This window comes from Schistocerca piceifrons, chromosome 10, assembly GCF_021461385.2.
Source record: "Schistocerca piceifrons isolate TAMUIC-IGC-003096 chromosome 10, iqSchPice1.1, whole genome shotgun sequence".
In the NCBI taxonomy this organism is placed as follows: Eukaryota; Metazoa; Arthropoda; class Insecta; order Orthoptera; family Acrididae; genus Schistocerca; species Schistocerca piceifrons.
In genome coordinates, this window is record NC_060147.1 from 2,326,446 (window position 1) to 2,353,486 (window position 27,041).

At 44.3% G+C, this 27,041-nt stretch overlaps 1 protein-coding gene across 3 annotated transcripts in view; it reads right to left on the reverse strand.

Moving 5' to 3' along the window:
* The window catches only part of LOC124719065 (F-box/LRR-repeat protein 7-like), a 153,633-nt gene that overhangs the window by 54,594 nt on the left and 71,998 nt on the right, over nucleotides 1-27,041 (reverse strand). For 2 of the 3 annotated variants that reach the window (XM_047244747.1, XM_047244745.1), the window contains exon 5: nucleotides 14,709-14,894. The exons of the other annotated variant lie outside the window; for it this stretch is intronic. In XM_047244747.1, the coding sequence (XP_047100703.1) occupies nucleotides 14,709-14,894 (186 nt within the window). The remainder of the gene's footprint in view (nucleotides 1-14,708; nucleotides 14,895-27,041) is intronic. 3 annotated transcript variants of the gene reach the window in all.

Here is a 27,041-nt window from a genome sequence, read left to right on the forward strand (position 1 = left end):
AAAGAAACTGTCTGGCAAGTTACGTTTGTGTGCTGATTTTAAGTCGACAGTTAATCCTCAGACTGTCATTGATTCTTTTCCTTTGCCTAGACCGGACGAGCTGATGGATAAGTTAGGGGAAGCTCGTTTCTTTTCCAAAATTGATCTCCGTGAAGCATATTTGCAATTGCCCCTCAACGAGCAATCACAACAGTATTTTGTCATAAACACGTCGTTGGGGTTGTTCCGTTTTCTGCATTTGCCTTTTGGTTGTGCGTCAGCTCCAGCTGTTTTTCAGCGTTTTTTGTCACAACTTCTGGCTAATGTGCCATCGTGTTGCAACTATTTAGACGATATTGTTGTGTCCGGTCGGACGCCTGCTGAACATTTCCGTAATTTGGAGTGTTTGTTTAAAGTGTTGTCTCAGGCAGGCCTACGTTGCAACATTGATAAATGTTCATTTTTCCTTACGGAGATGGAGTATCTGGGACATGTTATTAATGCTCAAGGCATTCATCCCTCCCAGTCACATTTAGCAGCTATTTGTGATTTGCCCGCCCCTCGCAATCTGCATGAATTGCAAGCAGTTCTTGGCACATTGACATATTATATTAGGTTCATACCTAATGCATCACAGATTGCTGCACCGTTGCATCATCTCCGCCGTAAGAATGTTCCGTTTGCGTGGTCAGCTGATTGCCAATCAGCCTTTCAGCAGCTTAAAGAGGCTTTATTGAATGATCGTTGTCTGGTCCATTACGACCCTAACAAGCCTCTGGTGTTAGCTTGTGATGCCTCTTCTTTCGGCCTCGGTGCTGTGTTGTCTCACCGAGTCGGTAACACCGAACATCCTATTGCGTTCGCATCTAAATTGCTAAACAAAGCTCAGTGTAATTATAGCCAATTGGACAAGGAAGCGTTGGCTATTGTGTTCGGTGTCACAAAATTCCATCACTACCTCTATGGTAGACCATTCTATTTAGTAACAGATCACAAGCCCCTGACGTCACTGTTTCATCCGTCTAAACCAGTTCCTCAGCGGACAGCTCAGAGACTACAACGTTGGGCTCTTTTGTTATCACAATACCAGTATGAGATACTGTATCGCCCTACAGCTCAGCATGCAAACTCTGACGCGCTTTCTAGATTGCCAATTGCTGCGGATGATGTCTTCGATTCCTCTGACGACTCTTGCCATCAGATTGACGCCGATGAGCATCAATCCCTCCGGGATTTTCCGATTGATTATCGTCAGGTGGCACGTGAGACAGCTACGGATCCTCATCTGAGTTTACTATTACGTTTTGTTCAACGTGGTTGGCCGTCCAAGGCAAAGGACATATCGGATCCTGTGGTTCGTCGCTATTATCCGCAACGTTATCTGTTGTCTGTTTCGCACGAAGTTTTGCTGTTACGCACCGAGAATGACCAGCTTCGTGTAGTGGTTCCCCAAGTGCTCCAATCCAAGGTCCTCGACTTGTTGCATCAAGGTCATTGGGGAGTGGTCCGCACCAAGCAGCTTGCCCGCCGTCATTGTACATGGATCGGCATTGATAAGCAGATTACACAGATGTTTACAGATTGTTCGACGTGTGCCGAACACCAAGCTGCTCTGCCTCAACGCTATTTTGAGTGGGCACGCCCTGCCGGTCCCTGGCAGCGAGTACATATTGATTTCGCTGGTCCATATTGGAATTCTCGTTGGCTCATCGTGATAGATGCATTTAGTAATTTTCCGTTTGTTGTGCCCATGCAGTCTACAACGTTTGCACAAACTATACAGGCGTTGACTTCAATTTTTTGTATTGAGGGTCTTCCAGAAGTTTTAGTGTCTGACAATGGTCCACAATTTACCTCTGCTGAGTTTGAAAGTTTTTGTTCTGCCAATGGCATTCGCCATGTTCTTACTCCGCTGTTCCACCCTCAATCGAATGGTGCAGCGGAACGTTTTGTACGCACATTCAAGGATCATATGGACCGCCTTCGTGCTACGCACTCTCGTCAGCAGGCCCTCATCGCATTCCTGTCGTCGTACCGGACCACGCCACGCGACGGCCCTTCGCCTGCGGAGCTTCTCCACGGCCGTCGTCATCGCACCCTACTACGGTTGTTGCACCCCCCGGATCGACCCGCCGCTTCTGAGCATGGCACGCGTTTTCAGCGCAACGACGCCGTTTTTTTCAGAGTTTATCACGGTCGCCGTCGTTGGGAACGTGGTACCGTGATAAGTGTCCAGGGTCGCGGTTTTTATACTGTTCAAGGTTCTACTGGGGTGCACAGGAGGCATCAGAACCAGTTGCGCCGCGCTGGCCGCCCGGATTCTGCCGCTCGTTCTTTGTCCACAGATTTGGTCCGCGGTGGGTTCCAGCCGCGCCTTCTGACTTCGCTGCCGCCCCCAGGGCAGCAGCAGCAGCCGTCGCCGCTACCACGCCGACGGCCCGTCCCGTTGATGCCTTCCGCGCAGCTTCATCCGGGAGCGCCCCAGGTGGTCGCTCTAGTGCCTGTGGTCCCTCTTCAGTCGCCACCGCCTTCGGAGCTGATGGACGTCGACCCCTCAGCCGGGCCGCCTTCCCAAGCGGTGGCTGTGCAGCCTGTCCTGCAGCCACTTTCCTTGGGCACACCCAAGGAGTCTGACACAGCAGCGCCTTGTCCAGCGCCCCCTCAGCAGCCGTCGACGCAGCGTCAGGAGACGCTGCCTCTCTTCGTGGGTCCCGACGCCCCGTCGCGTCCAGTACCAGAAGCTGCGCCCGTGGTCACAGGCGTGCACCCTGCCCTCGGTTTTCAGTCGGTGTTTCCCGAGGCCCCGCGCAGCCAATGCTGGGGTGCGGACCGGGGACTGCCACCGACAACAGTCTCCGCCCCGGTCTCTTCTGCTACGCCTGCGGCCAGACCCCTCCCCCGCCGTCGACGCTCGCCACGTCATTATTCAACGACGGTGCGGCGATTTGGGGGGGAGGAGTGTTATATCCTAGCCAGTAATGCCACCCGAGCCCGCTGCCAAAAGGTTGGCAGCATCAAAGTCCGGACGCCGTCCGCATAAGCAGCGCCAGCGAGACAGTACATCGCCGCACGTCTGCGCGCGCCACCGCTGGCTTCTGGCTTCTTAAGCGCTGGAGTCGCGAGCGCTAGCACAGTTCTGTATTCGCCGCTCAGTTGTATACTCGCCACCGAATTGTGTAATTGCTAGTCAGTTGTGTGTTCATCGCAGCAGAGTTGTTGTTTGTCGTCAGCCGACGCTGACCTAGCCGCTCCGACTCGAACTAGACAGATCTCTGTAGACACGGAGTTCACTATTGTGTTTCTGTATCTTCGTCAATAAAGATAAGTACCGACTTTTATTTAATCAGAGTGTTTGGGTTTTCATCTTTCTGTTCACTGTTCCAGCGGACCGGTTGGCCCGCTATTAAAAGTGTGGCGGTGACTTCGTAAGCCGTTTCTACAGCGAATTGTGTGTCGCTACGAACGCCGCCACAAAAACAATAATAATAATAATAATTTCCATTCAAGGGAAAACTATAATTTCCGTTCAGGAGGACAATCTGGGAACAATTGGAACAGAAGTAATAACAGGGAGTCTGAAAACAGGAATTGGCACGAACATAGTGACACCAGGAGTCAAAATGTTATGGGAAGTCATGAAGTAAAAAACTAGCATGTGCTCCATTGTCGGTCCACGAGGTAGGGGCGAAAAGCATAGATATTAGATGGACCAATAACAGTGACTACGCTGCAACAAAAGATACATATGGAGTAATGAGTAGTTATCTTATGAACGTGTACTACCCTCTAAACACAGTACCTGTTAAGAATGAACACATTGGTTGTAATAAAGAGCCAGAGGAAGTAATTGACTTAGCTGAATTTTATGAATGGGCCGAAACTTGTAGTTTGTCAGAGGACCAGCAGGTTAACGATTTACATGATTTAGGAATTGAAGCACTGTTGAGGGAACCAGGCGAGCAAATTGTTGACACTGATTTAACGAGCAAAGAATTAAATAGACTTGGGTGTGAAAGCAACGTTTTAAGTTTTCAGGAGAGAGGGGTTGATGATTGCAGTAGTTGGGATAATGAAGATTTAATTATACATGATGATGGTGAGAAATATTTTGTTTGCTTGAAAGAGGAAATGGAAGCATTAGGTGTTGTGGGAGAAACTGATATGCATGTTGTAGATGTACCCAAGGATGTTCTTAACAATTTAAGTGGTGTTAATGTCAGTGTCACAACCAATAGGTTCTGTAATCCAACATCTTATGAAGGAACCCGGGTAGATGATAAAGATTCCCTGAACAGTAAAACAGACTGTGCAAGTAGGCTGTCATTTGCTATGAACAAAGGTGAATTATTTCTTTATAATATTTGGCTATATAGCGATGCAATTAGAAATGATAGCAGTTTTAGAAAAATGATTCTTAATATGTCTCAAATTTTATATCCTGATTGGTGGCAAAATACTGAACAACTGAAGGATAAATACCTTAGTGATGACCAATGTTACACGGATGAAAATGCTTGGATTAATGAAATTATCAATGCAAGTGACAGTGCAGATGATGTCTATGTTAATGTAATGACCATAGGTAATAAAGGTGACAGTAATATAGGTAATTGTAAGTCAGGAAGTCATTGTTTAGTGAAATTGAAAATGATTTGTTGTATGAATATGTTCAGCCTGAAAAAGGTGATGACATTAGAGTAAAAGTTGGTACCTGGGAAGGCAAGTGCCTTATAGACACAGGGAGTCAAGTGTCAGGAATATCTGAAATACTAAGCAAAAATCTGAAGTGCAAGAAAGATTAAACTGAAATGGCAGTCACTGGGGTGAAAATAAGAGGTGCTATAGGAAAACATAGTAAAACCATGAAAAGTCAAACTTTTTTATCTTTTACAATTGAGGGAGTCACATTGACACATGGATGCCTAATTATACCAGGACTCGGTGAGGACTGTATTCTCGGGATGTCATGGATTCGGAGTGTAGAAGGAAGATTTGACTGGGGAGGACAAAAACTTGTCATAACAACACCAAATGCGGTGTGTATCTCCACCAAGTTTGTCAGATCAAATACAGTTTCGTGTAATGATAAATTTAATACTATAAATTTGTAAAGGAGAAAAGATATGTTGACAAACACATAACAGAGCTAGACTTAAGTGAAGTAGATTTCAAAACACTTGTAAACACAAAGATTTCAGAAGCTAGTGGTCTAAACAATGGGCAAAAACAGGAAATAGAGTCTTTGTTATGGGAATGCAGTGATGTCTTTAGCAACATTCCAGGGAAAGTTAGGGGTTACCAATGTACTCTGCTAGTAAGATGCCATGACCCATTTTTCATAAATCCGTATGGTGTGCCCATAGCAAAACATACAGTGGTTCAGAAAGAATTACATAAGATGGAAGTGTGCGGCAGTATTGAAAGGAGTATCAGTGCTTATAATAACCCACTGGTAGTTGCGTCAAAGAGAGACGGGAGAGTGAGAATAGTTCCGACTCCAGGCCTTTAAACAAGATCTTATACTGGGAAACAGACCACCCTGAAAACATCGATGAGCTGTTGCACAAGTTCAAGGATGTAAAATTAATATCAAGTCTAGACCTAACCTCAGGCTTTCACCAAGTACTCCTGGCACCCAACTCTAGGAAATACACTGCTTTTCTACACAATGGCCATTGCTATCAATACTGTGTCAACTCACTGGTAGCAGAATTCATTAGAGCTTTAGACCATGTGCTTGGGCAGGAACTTGTATCCAAATTATAGTGATTTACGTAGATGACATTTTAGTAACTGGACAAGATTGGTATGAGTATGTTGGGCTTTTAAGACAGGCGTGTGAGAAACTTAGAAGAGGGAGAATGGCACTAAAACTAGAAAAGTGCAAATTTGCAGTACCCGAGTTAAAATTTTTGGGACATGTCATAACAGAAAAAGGAATTTTGGCAGATCCAGACAAAACTAAAGCTATTGCAGAGTTCCCTATACCCCATAACAGAAAACAACTGAAATCATTTTATGGGCTATGTGGCTTTCCAGAAAATTTGTAAGTAAACAAAGCTTAAACACACCCTCTCTAAGTAACTTGTTAAAGGAGGACACTGTTTGGATATGGAGTAAAGATTGTCAAGAGGCTTTCGACAGAATAAAAAAGGAACTTAATAATCAGAACCTGTTACACAGACCAGATTTCAATTTACCTTTCTGTTTACATACTGACAGTAGTGATTATGGGCTAGGTGCTAAATTATTTCAAATAAAAGAAGTCAATGAGGAGGCAGTTCATTCTACAACTGCATTTGCAAGCAGAATGTTATTGAAGCATGAAAAGAACTATACAGCCACAGAAAGAGACTTATTAGCCATACAGTGGTCATTTTCAAAATTCAGGACCTATTTACTTGGGCATATGGTAATAGTGTACTCTGATCATAAAGCCTTAAGCTATTTACAGGAATGCAAGCTCTATCATGATAGACTTACAAGATGGGCATTGAATTTACAACAATTCAACTTTGAAATTAAGTATATTAAAGGCACTGACAACAGTTGCAGATGCTCTATCAAGGCTACCAAGAGGAGGGGAACAGAAATTTTTGACCAGAATGAAGAAAATCAGTTTAAAATGAGGTATATTAAAGGGGTCACAGATGAAAAAGTTGTTAGATCATTGTGCGATAAAATCAGGAGGAGCCAGAACCGTGATACAAATTGGAAATTAATAATGAGCTGTTTAGGAAAAAAGGACTATGAAAAATTAGACAAGTACTATAAGGTGTTTAAAGGTATTCTATTTAGGAGAACTGACAAAGACTCAGACAATTGGAAACTATGCTGGCCTGAGGATGAAGCTGAGAGGTTAATTAGGTATACTCATGAGAGCTATGGTCATTGTGGCATTCAGAAGTGTATGCAGAAATTACAACAAAACATATACTTCTACAATATGGCCAAGAAAGTTAGAAAATAATTCTCAACTTGTGATAAGTGCCAACGAATCAAAGTAAGTAACAGAAAATGTCATGGTGGAATGCAAAACATTACTCCTGCACAACCTCTAGGCTTAGTCGCTGTTGATTTCTATGGGCCTCTTCCAAAGAGTAGGAGTGGCCACTGCTACATTTTAGTCATGGTGGATGTATTTTCTAAACTAATCAAGTTGTATCCTGTCAGAAAAGCCACAGGTAAAGAGATAGTCACAAAAGTTGAAAAAGACTATTTCTTAAATGTTGGGCAACCAAAAGCAACCTTGTTGGATAACAGTTCTCAGTTTTTGTCAAAAGTTTGGAAAGCCTTTGTTGACAAATCGGGAATCAAATGTGTTCAAATATCTGTAAATAATCCGTCGTCAAACCCAGCTGAGAGGTATATGCGCGAGATTGGTCATTTATGTCGTACATATTGCAGTCATAAACATCCCACATGGTATGGCCATGTACGAGACTTTGAAAATGTAATGAACAGTTTGCAACATACTTCCACAGGATTTTCACCTTATGAAATGATGTTTCATCTAAAACCAGACAACATTATCACTGAACTCATAGAATTTCCACCGTGCACAATGATGACTATGCGTGACTGTGAAGCCATAGTCAAAGAAACCATGATAAAACAGGGGGAAATTAGAAAAAGACTACATGATGGCAAAATCAAAGCAACCAAGTTTAAAGTTGGAGATTATGTTTTAGTAAAATCACATGAGAAATCAAAAATTATAACTTCTGAAATAAAGAAATTCTTCAATATATACACGGGTCCATTTGAGATTGTAGAGCATCCACACCCTAATGCATACCGGTTGGTGTACCCTAAATCTAGGAAATGTCTCAGACTAAGGAATATTGTTTCGTTGAAATTGTATAAAAAAAAGGGGTAAGACTATTCTAAGAAAGTTAAAAGGTGACTCAACCAAAGTTTTTCACTGGAAATTATGAAATGTTATGTATAAAAATTGTCTGATTTTGATACAGTTTTGTATCCTTGAAAATGCTTATTATTTGTTTAAAATGTATTCGCTGTATGAATTGTTTGCAATGAATTTTCTCTGTGTAATATGCTTACCGTGTTAGTTCTTGATATTTCTGTATGTTTATGCAATTTGAATGATGTTTGATAATTTGTGTAATTTTAGCTTGTGTACCCTCCTCACACCACACTCATCGAGACATCATTTAAAATGCAAACCACCAATCAGCACTAAATCTGTCTTACAACAATTAGGTTTTTTTTAATTTTTTTAATCTTAAAGGCAGAGTCCTAATTACTACACACCTAAGTGTTTGAAACGTCCAACTTTACTAGGAGAGAATCGTTTTTAGTAAACCACATGAGTTACTGTATATTTGTTTCTCAACCACTGCAAAGCATAAGCAGTAATATTTTTTTCTAATTTTGATATGTACACACCATTCTAAAACTTTCAGCCATGATACTACCCTAGCACTTTTACTGTGAATATGAACCCTTGCAACAGACTGACTGTAACTTTACTTTTGAAAACAATTTAATTTTTTGTTTATCCTTGCAGTAAGTGTTAGAGTTTGTGATAAGACATTTTACACCAAATATGTTAATGCATTTGTATTACATGTTTATTGAATTTATTATTATTTAAAGGATCCTTTTTGGACCAGTCCATAACTGAGTAGTATCTCTCAGACAGATTCTGTAAACTTCTCCCACTAGATAAACATTACCAGAAGGTTAACTATGTATCCTAACCATGTACTTACATATAAACATTATGTAACCAAAAGGTGATCTCTGTATGTGATTTTTAGATAACATGGTATTATAATCAATGAAGCAATACAAACAGCTAAGCTGTGGAAATTGATGTGCTGCAGAACAAACAGAAATCAGACCTATTAACAAAAGTCGCCTAAGTGAAAATGGCCAATGTGGAACATTACTGTGAGTATTGAGAAAAGTGATCAACAAAATAAAATAAAATAAACTAGTAGTTAAAAGTTATAACCTTAATGTGAAGTGCTACAGCATTATGGGCTCTTCTAAGTGAAAATTGTAAATCTTCTTTTGTATTTCATTTACCTTAAGATTAACAATTGTATGTTTTCCTTTACTTTGTGTAACAATTTCAGTGTTAAACCTAATGTCATGCCAATCGCTATGGGCAGAAAGTTAGCATAATTCACAGAAAACAGTCCTATTAAAATTTTTGATTTATTTAAAATCATATTCTTTGCAGTTCCATTATTCTGGTCTCAGAATTTTGTTCACATGTTCATACTTACAAAATTCTTCGGGGACTGTAATGGAACTGACAAATAGACCTCATTTTGCTATATTATACACTATAGTTGTGTTAAAAAGCGTTTACCTTATATAGTACTAGGTTAGGTGTTGCGATAAATAATCAATGTTGACATTGTATGTTCTTTGCAGCTTATGACCGTGATCTTTGGTCTACAACGGGTTTTTGGCCACGGTCGAGAGTAGTCGTTTTCGAGTTTTGGCAAGAAATATGTGTTTTTGTTACAAATCAATCGTGGAATACTGTGTCATGATTTCATTAGTCCAGTGATAATTAAAAAATCTGCACCTTTTCTTGGACCCAGAGCATCAAAGGAATCATCGCCTAGACAATGAGAAGCCACATGGACAACACAGACTCAGTGGCATCAACAAAGGAGATATCACAGCCAGCTCTACAAAACTACTATACAACCATTAGCCACACCATAACGGTGTCCTTATGGAGATAATTTTTCCAGCATAGTAGAGAGGGTTCATGACACCCCAAATGGCCTACCATCAAATTACCTATCTCCAGCTGCAACCCATCCTTCCACAATGACATCTGTTCAAATTCTATCAATCCACAGCTCTCACACACAACCCAAATCCCTGCATCCCATCTCCCAAACTGAAACACTTGTCCTCCAGGAACTATAGCGCATGTACAACACAATCTCAAAACACTGTCCAATCAGTTCACCTTATAATCCTACTTCTTACTCCAACTATCCTCGACTACTGCAAGAGCCTCCATCAAAGCTCCCCCCTAGCCATCAAACTCTGTTTTGCAGACCTGTTGTGTCTGTCACACCTTCAGAAATTTCCTCCTGCCACACTACAGAACCCGCAGCCTAAACACACACTTAACACAATTATGAATGTGTCCTCCAAAAGCCTCAGTCCCACAGAAGTATCAGTCTTTTAAATGGCCACATCATCCAGCCGACACCCAAATTTAATCATACTGGTCTTGTTAAAGGCATTCACTCCTTCTCCCATCCCCTACAATATCATTTGATAACATACCAGAATTCCCCAGCCTCAAACATTGGCTCATCATCATTCCCCAAATACCTCTACATGCAGACCAACATCACATCCACAAAAAGAACTGCAATTCAACACCTAAATAGTGATCCCAACCATATGATACTACATGCAGACAAAGGCTCCATCATTGCGGTCACAAACTGAAGGGATTACCTGACTATGTATTCTGCCAGCTATCACAGAGGTCCACGTACAGGCCCTGCCAGTGTAACCTTATTCCAGAAATAGGGTAGCATCTCCAGTCCATCCTCAAATCACAAAATATACCCCAGAACCTCTCCCCTGAATCTATCCCCCTCCTCACCCCCACCACCCTCTATTCTCGTACCTCAAATACTTCCCCTTCTTCCCATTATTAATCTTCTGACAGGTTTGATACGGTCTGCCACGAATTCTTCTCATGCCAACCTCTGTTATGTTGCAGGAAGGCACACTAAAAAGACCGCTGAGCATTTGATCTTCCATCCGAAAGACCTCGGAGAAGCAATCTGGATGATGCGGGTAAGGAGGAGGCCGGGGCAGGGAGAGGGACGGATAGCAGGGCAGGGGTGGTGTAGGGTGGGGTACAGTAAAGTGCTGTTTGTGGGAGCATACCCAGAGTGTCGTTGGGACAGGGTAGGGCAGCTAGGTGCCATTAGGTGGTTAGATGAGAGGGGTGGGGAGGGAGAGATCAGAAAAGGAGAGAAGCAGAGGAAGGGGAAAAAAGAACAGAGGAGGAGGTGGGAAAAAAAGAGAGAGAGCGAAAGAGAGAGAGAGAGAGAGAGAGAGAGAGAGAGAGACAAGTGGGTGCGTTGGTGGAATAGGATTTGTAGTGCTGGAATGGAAGCAAGGAAGGGGATAAGTGGGCAAAGAACTGGGAATAATGAAAGCCAAGGCCAAGAGAATTACAGGAACACGGACAGTTCCCAACCCAGCAATTCAGAAAAGCTGGTGTATGTAGGAAGAATACGGGTGGTACAGGCTCGGAAGCAGTTTTTAACCTTTACAGCTACCTCTCTAGTACCACGGAAATTACTCTCTGATGTCTTCCTGTCACTACTTCTTGTCAGTGTTTTCCATGTTTGTTTATTCACTGATAGTGCAAAGAACATCTTTATTCCTTATCACTCCACATAATTTTTGACATTCCTCTACAGAACCACTTATCAAACACTTCTTTTCTGGTTTCCTCACGTCCACGATTCACTACGACATAATGCTACATTCCAAATCTATACTCTCAGGAAGTTCTTTGTCATATTATGGGCAATGTTTGACACTAATAGACTTCTTACGGTCACCAATGCCCACTTTGCCCCCGTTAGTCTGCTCTTTGTGTTCTCCTCGCTTTGTCACTCACTTGTTTTTGCTTCTGAGGTAGCAGAATTCCTTAATTTTGATGATCAGTTTATCACTAATCTCATTTGTGCTACTCCTCATTGCTTTTGTCTTTCTTTGGTTTCCTCTTAATCCACATTCAATACTCACTGGACTGTTCATTCCTTCGAGAGGTTCTGTACTTCTTCTTCACTTTCACTGAGGACAGTAGTGCCCACAGCAAATATCATCACTGATAGCCTTTCAGCCTACATTTTAAAATCCCACCACTAAACCTTCCTTTTATTTCTGTCACTATTTCTTCGACATACGATTGAACGGCAGATGTAAAGACTACATCCCTGTCCTTCATTCTTCTTAATCTGAGTACTCGGTCTTCCATTCTTATTTTTCTCTCTTGGTTCTTGTACATATTGTACATTATCCATTATGCAGGGTGGTTAGAAACAGTCTGAAAAGCTTGTAAGGGTGTTGCAGGGTATGTTGTGCTGAGAAAATAATGCAATATATTGTGCTGTTTCCAATTTATTTAGCATTGTAGATTATCAATCAGATCATCGAGTGGACTAATTCGAGCACTTGCACACGCTGAAATGTGGTAATGCACAGGCATCTGTGGGTTCCTGAGTTACCACTTGTTCAAACGCTCATTACTAGTTAAAACGTGTCTTTTGTAGAAGTGATATATTTAAGCTAGGTGAGCAAAAGTTATGTTTGTTTGGTTTGAGGAAATCGAACTAAGAACAAGTTTGGTGCCACTATCTGAATTTGCACACGTGACAACCCGACTGGCCAATTTCAATGCTAAATAACCGAAATGGCGCAACATATCTAATTTTTTTCCGAACGTTCCTTTCTCGGCATATCCTCCTTTACAGCATCCTTACAAGCTTTTCACACTGTTTCTGACCACCCTGTGTATTACCTTATTCTTACTGATCTCACAATTTGAACATCACCATTTTACATTGTCTAAAGCTTTTTCCAGGTCAACAAATCTTACGAAAGTGTTTTGATTTTTTCTTATTTTTGCTTCCCTTACAGACTGCGACATCAAAACCGCCTATCTAGTGCCTTTATGTACCCAAAAGCCAAACTGATCCTCATCAAATGCATCCTCAATTTTCCACTCATCGATCTACTAGTCTCGCCAGCAACTTGGATGCACGAGCTGTTAATCTAATTGGGTGATAGTTCTCGCACTTGTTTCGCCTTGCTGTGTTCGGGATTGTGTGGATAATACGTTTTTGAAAGTCTTACGGTATGTCTACAGACTTGCGCATTCCACACAACAACTGGCTGCTACTTCCCCAATGATTTCTGGAATTCCAAGGTATGTTCTTTTTCCCTTCTACCTTACTTGATTGCAAGTCTTCCAAAGTTCTTTTGAATTCCAACTAACACTGGATACCCAATGATTTCCATATCAACTGGCATTTCTTCTTCTATCACATTAGAGAAGTTTTTGCCTTCGTAGAGGCCTTCAGTGTGCTCTTTCCACGTAGCTACGCACTACACTGTATTTTACAGTGGAATTCCCATTACTCTCTTAGTGTTGATGCCCTTGCTTTTACTTTCATCAAAGTTGTTTTGACTTTTCTGTATGCCGAATCAATCTTTCTGAGGACCATTTCTTTTTCTATTCCTCCAACTATTTCCTGAAGCTATTTCATGTTTATTTCCCTGCACTCCCCATTTATTTTACTCCTGAATGAGTATCCCTGTATTTTTCCTGAACATTTCTGAACCTCCTCTGTTTGTCAATCAAAGTATTTCTTGTGTTACACAAGGTTTCTTCACACATACCTTCCTCGTACCTATGTTTTTCTGTGCAACTTCTGTGACTTCCCTTTTTACAGATGTTCATTCCTCTTCAACTGCACTGTCTACTGTGATACTGATTACTGCAGTATCTACACCGTTGGAGACCTTCAAGTGCTCTTTGTCATTCCTCAATACTTCAGTGTCTTACTTCTTTGCACACTGATTCTTCCATACGATCAAACTTCAGCTTATTCTTCAGCATTACTAAACTGAGTTTTGAGTCTGTATAGGGTCCTGGATATTACACTCCAATATATAATTTTGGAATATCTGTATGATGATGATGTCTTCCTCGGCTCAACAAGCTCCCTTCCTCGACGCCTGCCATCACCTCGCATCGATACATACATCCACATCAATGAACGATATCTCTCATTCCACACTAAGAAATCCTTCCATACAGCCTAGCCAACTGTGGCTGTCGCACCTGCACCAATGGGCAGTCCCCTGCCAAACATGCAGAGGGTCTCGTCTGAGCCTTCACAGATCAAAATTAACCTCACTATCTTATCCAGGGACAGATCTCCTGCACTTTCTCTCCCTACTCACCTACCGGTGACAGACGAGCAGTTTGACTCGATTCAGTTCCACCCGGGACTGGAGCAGCTGAATCGCATTCTCCACCAGGATTTCAATTACCTCTCACTTTGCTCTGAAATGAGAAATGTCCTCCCCACCTCACCTACAGCGGCATTCGTATGCTCGTACAACCTACACAGTAGCCTTGCCTATCCCTAATTCATATCTGCCCCTTGCCACGAGGCTCACGGCCTTATAATAGACCTAGATGCATGACCTTCCCATACTTACTTCCACTACCACCTACTCCACTACTGTCACAGACGTTTCCTGCCCCATCAAAAGCAGCCACCTGGTCTACCAACCACTGTGTGGCATTCTACACAGGCACAAACAATAACAAGGTGTCTGTCCACACGAACAGCCACTGCCCAACTGCCAACTCAGCTGCAGAGCGTGCCACACGGCACAGTCTGCTCATCTTCGAGACTGCTTCAGGGCCCTTGCCATCTGGATTCTTACCCGAATAGCACAAGTGAGAACTAAGTCTGCAATATATCCTTCATTTCTGCAACTCCTCTGGCCTCAATTTTCCCTAGTACCTGGCCTCCATTGGTCGCTATCCCCTGCACTGCTCACACACTCTTTCTATTCCTCCAGAGCACCTGGATAGTCCTTTCCCCCTTCTCTGTGTCTCTCCTCTCCTATTTTAATAAATTGCATCAGACTATAGAAATGTGTGTTCACACGTAACTTACTTAAATGCTAGAGCAGTTGTTCCAGGCAGTAGTCGATCAGGGAGTGTTATCATAAGTTCCTGCAAGTTCTTCAAGCTTCCCAGGGCGGTAAACGCCTCTGTCACTGCTGTGTGGTCTAAGTGGGTTTCATAGAGTTGCACACGTTCTAAGCTGTTGGCGCAGACTGTCAGCAATGGTGAGATAGACCTGTGAACAACAGAAATGGGGCTCGTGAGAGTTATTTATCTCCTGCCCTGTTTCATATGTCCGAAGAAACAATGTAACTTATCTAACTCTAAATTTATGGTTCTTATCCTGTATTTTTAATAGTACCATGTTCAGCTGTCACCTTTACGACATTAGCCACCATAATATGAGATCATTACTATTACTATTACTATAACATTAATTTCTGTCAGAAGCATAACTACCATTGACTAATTATATAATTATATGTGATAACACACTGATTACTACAGCTGTCACTTACGGTGAATATAAGTCAGGGCACTAGGGCTAACGCAGTGTCCACAGACACACAAATGGCACACCCGGAATACTGGAGGCAGCCGCCATAGGCAGCCCAGTCACCAACTGCTGTCTCCTGGTCGCCATTAGTGCACCACTACTCCCGTGACATCCGACACGGATACTGTCCTTTTAAGGACACACACGGGCCTCCCGGACTTCAGTTTTTATGCATTTGAGACATATAGATACCTTCTTGCTATTGTCACTCTGTTATTCAATAAATTCTCTCTTATGGCCGTATGACTCACGTTCCTAGTTATAACAAGTGGTGATGAGAGAGGCTCAGATTTTCACACGTTTCATTTTTTGTCATTTTCCGGCCATTCAGTTCTTCCACAGTGGCTTCACTCCAGTTACTTCTGCAACAGCACGCTGATGTGACCGTGCCAGAATGGTGACTGGCTACGATGACCCATGCTCAGCTGCCGGTTGTTCACCCACCGACGTATCCACCCTATAACAAATCTGCAGAATACTGGGAAGCTTCATTGACATTCTGCGGCATTTTGGGTGGTCGACAAGGTGGTCTCTAAAGCTCTTTTCTTATCACGGGTACACCTTGTATGTATCACTTACTGTGTCAGTTAGCTCCTCTGCAAGAACCGGCACTGCTTTCTTTTGACGATATGTCACTTGCTGTCCTCCTACCACCACAAGAGTACGTGTGTGGTCAGTGCACATGTCGAATTCTACCAATGTGTCAAAGAGCTGCTGAAATTGCGTCGAGCTCGTTGAGCTTCACGGCCTCAGTCGTGTCAGTTTATCACGGCTCAGTCTCAGGAGTCTTATGTGGACACCACAGTCATTCATTCAGCTACAGATACGGAAGTGCACCAAGGTGCCCTGAATCTCGAGGACTGTACGTTGGAAGAGGTTTTGAATATTGCACAATTGTTCGAGATCTCCCACACTGCGGTGCACCAATTAGAGGCTCAGAGCGATGTCACCACTGTTGACAGTATGCAAGTCTGGTGCACGGAACCGAACACACTGTAGGAAGAGGGAGTAGCCACAGTACAAACAAGTCGACTGGGCCACTGTTGACAAATATGCTGTCAGCGGCTGGTACAGCAAACGCCGCTTCCTCCGTGCCACTCGTATTTCGTACAGCACGAATGGGTGGCTTGCCCCAAATGGTTGGCCTCTTGCCATAAATGTGTCAAAAAACCAGCTCCAAAAAGGAGGCTGCTTTTTAAAAATTAGTTGAATTCTGGGAACTGTTTTAGCCCCTCATGTAAGCCACTGAGTTCAACAGTCCCAGTTTACCCCAATTTCTGAGTGGAGGTTTGGCTGTGATGAAAAGAAAACCACAGAAGTTGTGGACTTACCAAAAATTTAGAGCATTAAATTCTGCATCAATTGAATAACAAAACTTCACTACATTATTAAATTTTCCCACTGAATCGATATGTCAGAAAATGGTAATTTTGCACACTTCTCGAAAAACACTCGTCTCATCACTATAAAACATGCAGTATCTGAGAATTTGCATCTGACACAAAATGTTCTAGGAAAAAAGTTGTAGAGCATTGACTGCAATTTCAAAAAGTCCAATAATGTGATAGAAAGCCAATCTGGTAAGTACATATCACCATTCGATCATATGTACGAGGGTCACTCCAAAAGAAATGCACACCTTTTTTTTTTTAATCCCTCTTTTATTCTTCATGTTTGAAAGTTTTACAGTGTGTAGATACATCCTTTAGGGACAATATTTTCATTTCTACACATAATTTCCATCCCTCTCAACTGCCTTACGCCATCTTGGAACCAGCGCCTGTATACCCGCATGGTCAAATTCTGGACCAACCTGTTGGAGCCACTGTTTGACAGCATGCACAAGGGAGTCATCATCTTCAAACCTTGTTCCACGAAGAGAGTCTTTCAGTTTCCCAAAGAGATGTTAGTCACATGGAGCCAGGTCAGGACTATAAGGTGGGTGTTTCAGTGTAGTCCATCCAAGTTTTGTGATTGCTTCCATGATTTTTTGACTGACATGTGTGGCCGTGCATTGTCGTGCAACAGCAAAACGTCCTGCTTTTGCCGATGTGGTCGAACACGACTCAGTCGAGCTTGAAGTTTCTTCAGTGTCGTCACATATGCATCAGAATTTATGGTGGTTCCACTTGGCATGATGTCCACAAGCAAGAGTGCTTCAGAATCGAAAAACACCGTAGCCATAACTTTTCCAGCAGAAGGTGTGGTTTTGAATTTTTTTTCTTGGGTGAATTTGCATGATGCCACTCCATTGATTGCCTCTTCGTCTCTGGTGAAAAATGATGAAGACATGTTTCATCACCTGTCACAATTCTTCCAAGAAATTCATCTCCACCATTCTCGTACTGTTCCAAAAGTTCGCTGCATACCGTTTTTCTTGTTTCTTTGTGAGCCACTGTCAACATCCTGGGAACCCACCTGGCACAAACCTTTTTTAACGCCAACACTTTCAGTATTCTGCAAACACTTCCTTCCCCTATCCCAACATAGCATGACAATTCATTCACTGTGATGCGTCTGTCAGCAGTCACCAATTCGTTAACTCTCAGCACATTGTCTGGAGTGTGTGCAGTACAAGGCCTGCCACTGCGAGTACAATCCTCAATATTGCCATGCCCGCTTTCGTCACGTAATCTGCTTGCCCACCGACTAACTGTACTGCGATGGACAGCATCATCTCCATACACCTTTTTCAACCTCTTTTGGATGTTTCCCCCTGCCTCATTTTCACAGCACAGGAATTCTATGAGAGCACATTGCTTCTGACGAACGTCAAGTGTAGCAGCCATCTTGAAGACATGCTGTGATGGCACCACTCACGGGAACAGGTTGAACTAAGTTTGAAAACAAGCAGGAAGGATGTATCTACACACTGTAAAACTTTCACACATGCAGAATGAAAACTGTATTTTTACAAAAATAGTGTGCATTTCTTTTGGAGTGACCCTCGTAAATCACGTTTAATAACTAACCTCAACTTTGTTTTCATTTGAATGATGTCTTCAAATGTTCACTCTTGTTCATTTACTTTTCAGTACACTCATTTTCTGCCTATGTAGATATACCAAAAACAAAAAAAAAAAACAAAAATGGAAAATCCTAGATGGAATGTAACAATATTATGAAAAGGACACTTGCTACTCACTGAGTCGCACATAGGCACAATAAGAAGAATTTCACACAATAAGCTATCGGCCAGCAAAGCCTTTGTCAAAAATAGACAAAATGCATGTGCGTGCGCACGGGCACGGGCACACACACACACACACACACACACACACACACACACACACACACACACACACACACACACGAGACCACAGGCAGCTGGAGGCAGACTACAAACAGCAGTGCATGATGGGAGAGGCAGCCGGGTTGGGGTAAGAAAGAGGCTGGAGGGGGAGTGGGAGGGATAGCAGGGTATGGGTGGGGGACATTTAAGTGATGCTGCGGGAGTATGCAGAGACGAGGTGGAGAGAGAGTAGGGCAGCTCAGTGCAGTTGGGAGGTTAGATGGAGAGCAGGGGAGAGGGGTTGGGAGGGAGGGGGGGGGGGGGTAGCGGAAAAGGAGAGAAGTGAAAAGACTGGGTGGGTTGTTGGAACAGAGGGCTGTGTAGTGCTGGTATGGGAACAGGGAAGCAGCTAGATGGGTTAGGACATCACCTAACAAAGGTTGAGGCCAGGAGGGTTACATGAACAAAGGATATATTGCAGGAAGAGTTCCCACCTGTGCAATTCAGAAAAGCTGGTTCTGTTGGGAAGGCTCCAGATGACAAGGATTGAAGCAAACACTGAAATGAAGATCATCGTGTTGGGCAGTGTGCTCAGCAACAGGGTGGTCCAGTTGGTTTTTGGCCACAGTTTGTCAATGGCCATTCATGCAGAAAGACAGCTTGTTGGTTGTCATCCTCACATAGAATGAAGTACAGTGGTTGCAGCTTAGCTTATGTGGTTTCACATGTTTGCAACTGGACTGGAGTAAGTGGTGGTGGTGGTGGTGGTGGTGGTGGTGGTGGGAGGATGTATAGGGACAGGTCTTGCCTCTAGATCTATTACAGGAGTATGAGCCTTGAGGCAAGGGGTTGGAAACAGGATTGTGTAGGGATGTAGTGCGAGGATATTGTGTAGGTTCAGTGGGCGGCAGATTACCACAATGGGAAGGGGGATTGGGAAGGCTAGTGGGTAGGACATAGTTGAAACACTAGTGGAGAATGTATTTCAGTTGTTCCAGTCCTGGATGGTACTGAATCACGAGGGGAACACTCCCTGAATCATGAGGGGAACACTTCTCTGTGGCTCGACTGTGGGACTTTGGGAGGTGGTGGGTGATTGGAAAGGGAGATCTGTTTTTGTATAAGAATGGGGGGGGGGGGGGGGGGTTTACAGTCTGTGAAGGCCTCAGTGAGTCCTGCAGATGCTACGGCCATGGGTGACTCGGCTGTATGGAAGGGCCTACTTGGCACGGAAGTGCCTACTTGGTATGGAATGGGTGGCAACTGTCAAATTGGAGGCATTCCTGGTGGTTGGTGGGTTTGGTATGGACAGACACTGATGCAGGCATCTTTGAGGTGGAGGTTAACATCGAGGAAGGTGGCTCGTTGGGTTGAGTACATCCAGGTGGAGTGAATGGGGGACAAGGTGTTTAGTTTCTAGATAAATGTGAATGAGGTGTCCTCAACCTTGATCAGATCACACAGTTGTCATCAATGAATGTGAACCAGGTGAGGAGTTAAGGATTCTGGGTGTTTAGGAATGATTCCTCTAGATGGCCCACGAATAAGTTGGCATACAACGGTGCCACACAGGTACCCATAGCCGTATCCCTAATTTGTTTGTAGGTACTGCCTTCAAAGGAGGATACAGTTGGCTTCGGTGACTGGGAAGGAGATAGTCGGTTTGGAATCTGTCGGGCGTTGGAGGTGGTTTTCAACAGCAGTAAGGTCACGGGCATTCAGAATGTTAGTGTGAAGGGAGGTGGCATCATTAGTGATAAGCGGGGTACCACGTGGTAAAGGAACACGAGATGTAGAGAATCGGTGGAGGAAATGGTTGGTATCTTTTATATAGAAGAGTAGACTGTTGGTAACAGATGAAGGTGTTGGTCTGGGAGAGCTGAGCTTCTCTCAGTGGGGGCACAGTAACTGGCCACAATGGTGTGTCCTGTCTGGTCGGGTTTTAGGAACCACGTAGAAGGTAGGAGTGCGGGGAGTGAGAGAGAGGGGCTCCAGGGAGAGGTTCTGGGATGGGCCTGGGAATTTGAGGAGGGACTGGAGATCCTGTTAAGTTTCTGGAACGAGGTCTCTGTGGCAGGGTTTGCAAATGGACGAATCTGACAGCTGGCGGATTCTTCCTGCCAGGTAACCCTTGCAGTTCGAGACAACAGAGGTGGAGTCTTTGTCAATAGGTAGGATTATAAGGTGAGGATCGGTTTTTAGGTGGTGGATTGCAGTTCTTTCTGCAGACATAAGATTAGTTTTCAGATTGAGGGGTTTGGGGAATGATGGTGAGGCAAGGTTCAAGGTTAAGAAATTCTGCAAAATTAGCAGGGGGTGATTTGGAGGCAGTGGAGGTGGATCACGGTTGAATGGAGGAGTGAAACGAGTCACGCAGGCTTCAACATTGGTCTTTTCTCAAGTCTGACTGGCAGCGTTAGTGGCGAAAAAGTGTTTTGACTGTAGGGATGGGAGAAGGAAAGAAGATCTTTAATGAGCCCCGCACGATTGAATTTGGGAGTGGGGCAAGGTGAGGCCTTTAGAAGGGTCTGATATTTCTACGGGGCTACAGCTTTTGGAGGAAACATTCGTGACTGAGTTTCGAGTCTGTTTAGGTTCTGGATTGTGTGTGGGTGTTTTGACTCGAACTGCAATGATTACGTGGCAGTAGGACTCCGCCAGCTGTCATATTAATCCACCTACAAACACTGCCACAGTGACACCATTCCAGAAATCTGGGAGGATCGCCAGTCTCTCCTGAAATTCTTAGGCCCATTCCAGAAACTCTCCTCGGAGTCTATCTCTCTCTCTCTCTCTCCTCACCCATACCACTGCCTGCACTTCTACCTTCTACATGCTTCCTAAAACCCAACCACCCAGGACGCCCTACGATGGTCGGTTTCTGTGCCCCCACTGAGAGAAGCTCTGCTCTCGTAGACTGACAACTTCAGCCTGTCACTCGCAACCTACCCACCTATATAAAAGATACTAACCATTTCCTCCATCATCTCTCCACAGTTCCTGTTCCTTTACCACACTGTGTCCTGCTCATCACTATCGACGCCACCTCCCTTTACACTAACATTGCTAATGCGCACGGGCCTTACCGCTATCGAACACTACCTCTCCCGACGCCCGACGGATTCCGAGCTGACAAACTCCTTCCTAGTCATCGTGACCAACTAGATCCTCACCCACAATTACTTCTCCTTTGAAGGCATTACCTACAAACCAATCCGAGGTATGGCTATGAGCATTCACACGGTGCCATCATAGGCCAACCTATTCGAGGGCCATCTAGAGAAATCGTTCCGTAACATCCAGAATCTTAAATCCCTCAACTGGTTCAGATTCATTGATGACATCTTCGTGATCTGGATTGAGGGTGGGGACACTATCCACATTCCTCTAGAACCTGAAGACCTTCTCGCCAATTTGCTTCACTTGGTCCTACTCAACTCGACGAGCCATCTTAATCGATACTGACTTCCACCTCAAAAATGGCTACACCAATACCTCTGTCCATATCAAACCTAACAGCCACCAGCAATATCTCCACTTCAACAGCAGGCACCCATTGCACACCGAGAAGTCCCTTCTGTACAGCCTAGCCACTCACGGCTGTAGCATCTGCACTGATGAGCGGTCCCTCTCAGAATACCCAAAGGGTCTCACCGAGGCCTTTACAGACCGTAATTATCCCCCCTCTCCGACACACCTTGTACAAAAACAGATCTCCCGTGCCTTATCTTTCCAGTCACCCACCACCTACTGATGTCCATTCCCCTCGTGACTGAGTACACCCACAGCTGGAGCAACTGGATTAATTCTCCACCAGGGTTTCAACTACCTCTCATCATGCCCTGAAACGAGAAATGTCCTACCCCACTATTTTTCTCAACTCCCTCCCCACTGTGGTATGCCACCACCCAACGAACCTACACAATATCCACATCCATCCCTACACAACCCCTGCTCCCAACCCCTTGCCTCAAGGTTCATATCCCTGTAATAGAGCCAGATGCAAGACCTGTTCCATACCACCACCACCACCACCACCTACTCCAATCAGGTCACAAACATCACCTATGCCATCAAAGGCAGGGCCACCTGTGAAACCAGTCATGTGATCTACAAGTTACGCTGCAAGGACTGTGCTGCATTCTACATGGGCACGGCAACCGACACGCGCTCTATCCGCACGAATGGCCACCGACAAACTGTGGTCAAAAACAACTGGACCACCCCATTGCTGAGCACACCGCCCCACGATGTTCTTTATTTGCACATTTCCTTCACAGTCTGTGACATCTAGATTTTTCCCACACACACACCCCAGCTTTCCTGAATTGTGCAGGTGGGAACTCTTCCTGTAGTATATCCTATGTTCCCGTAACCCTCCCGGCCTCAACCTTCATTACTCATTGTCCTTACCCATCTAGCTCCTTTCCTGTTCCCATTCCAGCACTAGACAGCCCTCAATTCCACTAACCGCCCAGCCTTTTTACTTCTCTCCTTTTCTGCGAGCCCCCACCCTCTGTCTACACCTGGCTGCCCTATTGTCTCTCCACCCCATCCTTGCATGCTCACACAACAGCACTTTACCATCCCTCCACCCTTACCCTGCATCCCCTCCCCCTTCCTGCTCCAGCAGCTTCTTCCTTACCCCGACCCACTTGCCTCTCCCGTCAGGCACTGCAGTTCGTAATCTGGCTTCAGCTGCCAGAGACTGTGTGTGTGTGTGTGTGTGTGTGTGTGTGTGGGGGGGGGGGGGGGGGGGGTGCACCTATTGTGGCTCAGCACCTCCAGTATATAATCAGTAAAAATATAAAAATTCTGTCTTTTACAAGTTGTTTGATGCCTTTTAAGACACAACTGACTTCAAAAAGGTATAGTTCACTGAAGATGGCAGATTTCTGCTGCAGACAGTGGCATGGTTAGCAAAATATCTATTCTCTTCCATAATTACAAAGTGTGCAGATTACATCAAGCATTTGTATGGTAGATGGGTCACAATTGTGTTTGATGGATACCATGATGTAACAAGTGACAGGAGGACAATATCAGCTGAATGCCTGCACAGAGCCCTCAGAAAAACTGCACAGACTGTCACGTTTAATAAAACAACATCATTAACCGTGACAAGATATTTGTTTCTGTCAGACGAACAAGATAACAGTGTTTCATTTCTTTACTGACTGTACAATACTTCAACATTAAGGTAACTGCTGAGGATGCCGATACAGTAATTGTAGCTACTTCTGTTGTTCCTCAGCTCTCTGGGCTGTCACCTCCTTGTGACTGATAATTGAGACAACTTGAAATTTAGAGGCCTGCAGAGTAAGTAATGTTTCTGCCTTTGCCTGGCTTCAGCAGAAAAATGCTGGGGGAGAATGAGGCTGAAGCAATCCCGAAAGACAAAATTCTGTTCCTACACGTCTTCAGTGTCTGCGATACGACTGTCATTTTCTCGGCAAAGGGGAAGTGAGCCGCCTAAGGTCCTGGAGATGAAAACAACTTATAGAACACAAGCAGAGGTATTCTGCAATTCCAGTATTACTGCTGATGAATCTGATGAGACTGCAGAGAAGTTCACAGTAGTACTATACTGCTAAGATCAACAAAGCCATTAAAAGTGCTTCGCTATTAAATCTTTGAGAAAATGTATGTCAGAGACATCATTCAACCTAACTTCATTGTCTAGTTCACAAACAGCTCCTTTATCCACCGTTTCTAGTTCACAAATAACTTCATTGTCTCCTACAGAAGCAACTGCCCATTAGCACTCTCTAATAACGTATTTGCAGATGTACGGGTGAAAAAATTACCCACCAGATCCATTCAAAATTCAGTTTCTTTCCAGTTCCCACTAATAATGAAGCAGCTCTTGCAGAACAGGGGAAAACCACTTACTGCACATTCCACCCACGGTGCCACGAGGTTGTTCCCGCAGGAAAAATGGCATCGAGCGCACCACGGTTTGCAAACTGTGCAAACCCTGCACCAGTGGTGCAACCTACATCCCCATTATTGAGTTTGACAGTGACATTTTGGAAGAAAGAAGAAGAGATCACACCGAGGATGTAAATACAGAAGTATAAGAATAGGATTTCGTGTTACTTGTCCCCTCACCCTCCAAACATATAAAGAAGTAATGTATTAAAATTAAGAAAAATACATTGTACACAGCTGAACATTAATCTTTTACTCTGGAACACTGATTTATTGAATTACTTCAATGCAGTTTCACATGATCATGTCAATATATTGTTCATCGAATTTAGTTTCTTCATACCTGGTTAAACAATTCTTTTCACTAATACTCTTGTAAACAAATTTTGCGATCGGTATATGATATGTTAGTATTAATCTGTTAATTTCATATTTTCAAAGCTGTTATCTCAATAATATGTATGTTAGAGAGTACCAGTTACAAAAAAACAGCGAATATTGGAAAAATCTATTTAATGGATTAACCACATGATTTACTTGTTACTGAGTACTAGTGATATTTAATCACCAACTATGTTTTTGTCACTTTCTTTGACTTTTTGAAAAGACTGTTGGATGCTTTCATGCTATACGACTTTTCTCCTATACAACTTTGTGTCAGACTGCCCAAGTCTCAGGGGCTGCATGTTTTATAGTGACAAAATGAGTGGTTTTTTTTTTCCCCCCCCCCGAAGAGTGTGGAAAAATTGTTTTTTTCTGACACAGTATTTACACAGGAAAATGTGCCTTATAAATGCAATCTCTCTCTCTCTCTCTCTCTCTCTCTCTCTCTCTCGTGTGTGTGTGTGTGTGTGTGTGTGTGTGTGTGTGTGTGTGTGTGTGTGTGTGTGTTTGAGGTTTACGGGCGCTAAACAGCGTGGTCATCAGCGCCCAAACGCATAAAAACAGGAACACATGCAGTGAAGGGACTAAGACGAACAGCAAACAAGGAGAACGGCTAAAAGACACAGACCTGACGCAGGTCCAAATCCTCACATACAGAGGCAAAACAAGAGGAGAAGGAACACACTAAAAAGGAAGGGAAACAAGGAAAAGAGAACAGAAACCAAAGAGAAACAAGGAGGTAATCGTGACTGGCTGACCTCTTACCTAAAACCTGGGTGAGCCAGTCACCCAGCAGCACATTAAAACCCTCTCCCTAAAATCCGAGGCAACAAATTGGACAGGACACAAAACCGTAAGACCTTAACTACAGTCGTTGCGTCATCTTGTAAAATAGAGGGCAAATCCGGTGGCAAAGAAACCACCGCCCTCTGGTCAGAGAATAAAAGACAGTCAAGTAAAATGTGGCGGACAGTAATCTGGACGCCACAAGCACTGCAGATTGGGGGGTCCTCCCGCCAGAGTAAAAAACCGTGTGTTAAGGGACTGTGCCCGATGCGGAGGCGAGTGAGGAGAACCTCATCCCGCCTGCATGACTGGTAGGACGTGCGCCATGGCCGCGTGGTGGCCTTGACCAGACGCAGCTTATTTTCACCGACTGCCAGCCACTCCTCTTCCCACTGACGCAGAACGCGATAAAGCAGGAGGGAGGTAACAGCATGGAGGGGGACGGCACATGCAACAACGTGAGGGAGGGAACATGCATCTTTGGCAGCCACATCCGCCAGTTCGTTTCCCCTAATACCCATGTGCCCCGGCACCCAGTAGAAGGAAACCACCTTCCCCTGCCGTTGCAGGTGGAGTAGGGCATCACGGATGTCCTGGACGACCGTATCCGCTGGGTACAAGTGTTGCATGGTCTGAAGGGCACTCAGGGAGTCAGAACAGATGAGGAACTTACGACTGGGAACACATCGCATCTGCTCCAATGCCCACAAGATTGCAAACAATTCAGCATCAAAGATGGTAAACGCCGCAGGAAGCCGTAACTTGACGACTCGATCAGGGAAAACAACAGCACAACCAACAGAGTCCCCCTGTTTAGAGCCATCTGTAAATACTGGTACATGGTCGGGATGCTGGTTTAAAATATCATAAAATAAGGAGGTAAAAACAAACACAGGAGTGCAGCTCCTCCGGTACTCCGACAAGTCTAAAAGGACGGTGGGCCGCTGGAGCAACCAGGGAGGCAGGCGAGTAAAACCTTGGCGTTGGAGGGCCACACGCTCCACACCAAGGGACTCGAGCAAATGCTTGGCACGAATCCCAAATGGTTTCGTTGCCCTGGGACGACTGGAAAAGAGACGTTCCATAGGCGGTCGGGCAACGGTAGGGTACGCAGGGGAGGTAGGACAGGCAAGGAATTGACACACCCGTCGCACCGTGAGGAGTTTCCGCCGGACGGCGAGCGGCGGTTCCCCTGCCTCAGCACACAGGCTGGGGATGGGACTGGTACGGAAGGCACCAGTGGCCAGCCTGATACCCTCATGGTGTACTGCGTCAAGAATCTTCAGATACGAAGGCCTTGCTGACCCATACACGGTGCAACCATAGTCAAGACGCGATCGGACGAAAGCCCTATAAAACTGCAGCACACACGCCCGATCTGCTCCCCAGGACCGATGGCTCAAACACTTCAAAATATTCAGTGCCTTCAGGGCCCGCACCTTGAGGTCTTTAAGGTGAGGCAACCATGACAACTTTGAATCGAAAGTGAGGCC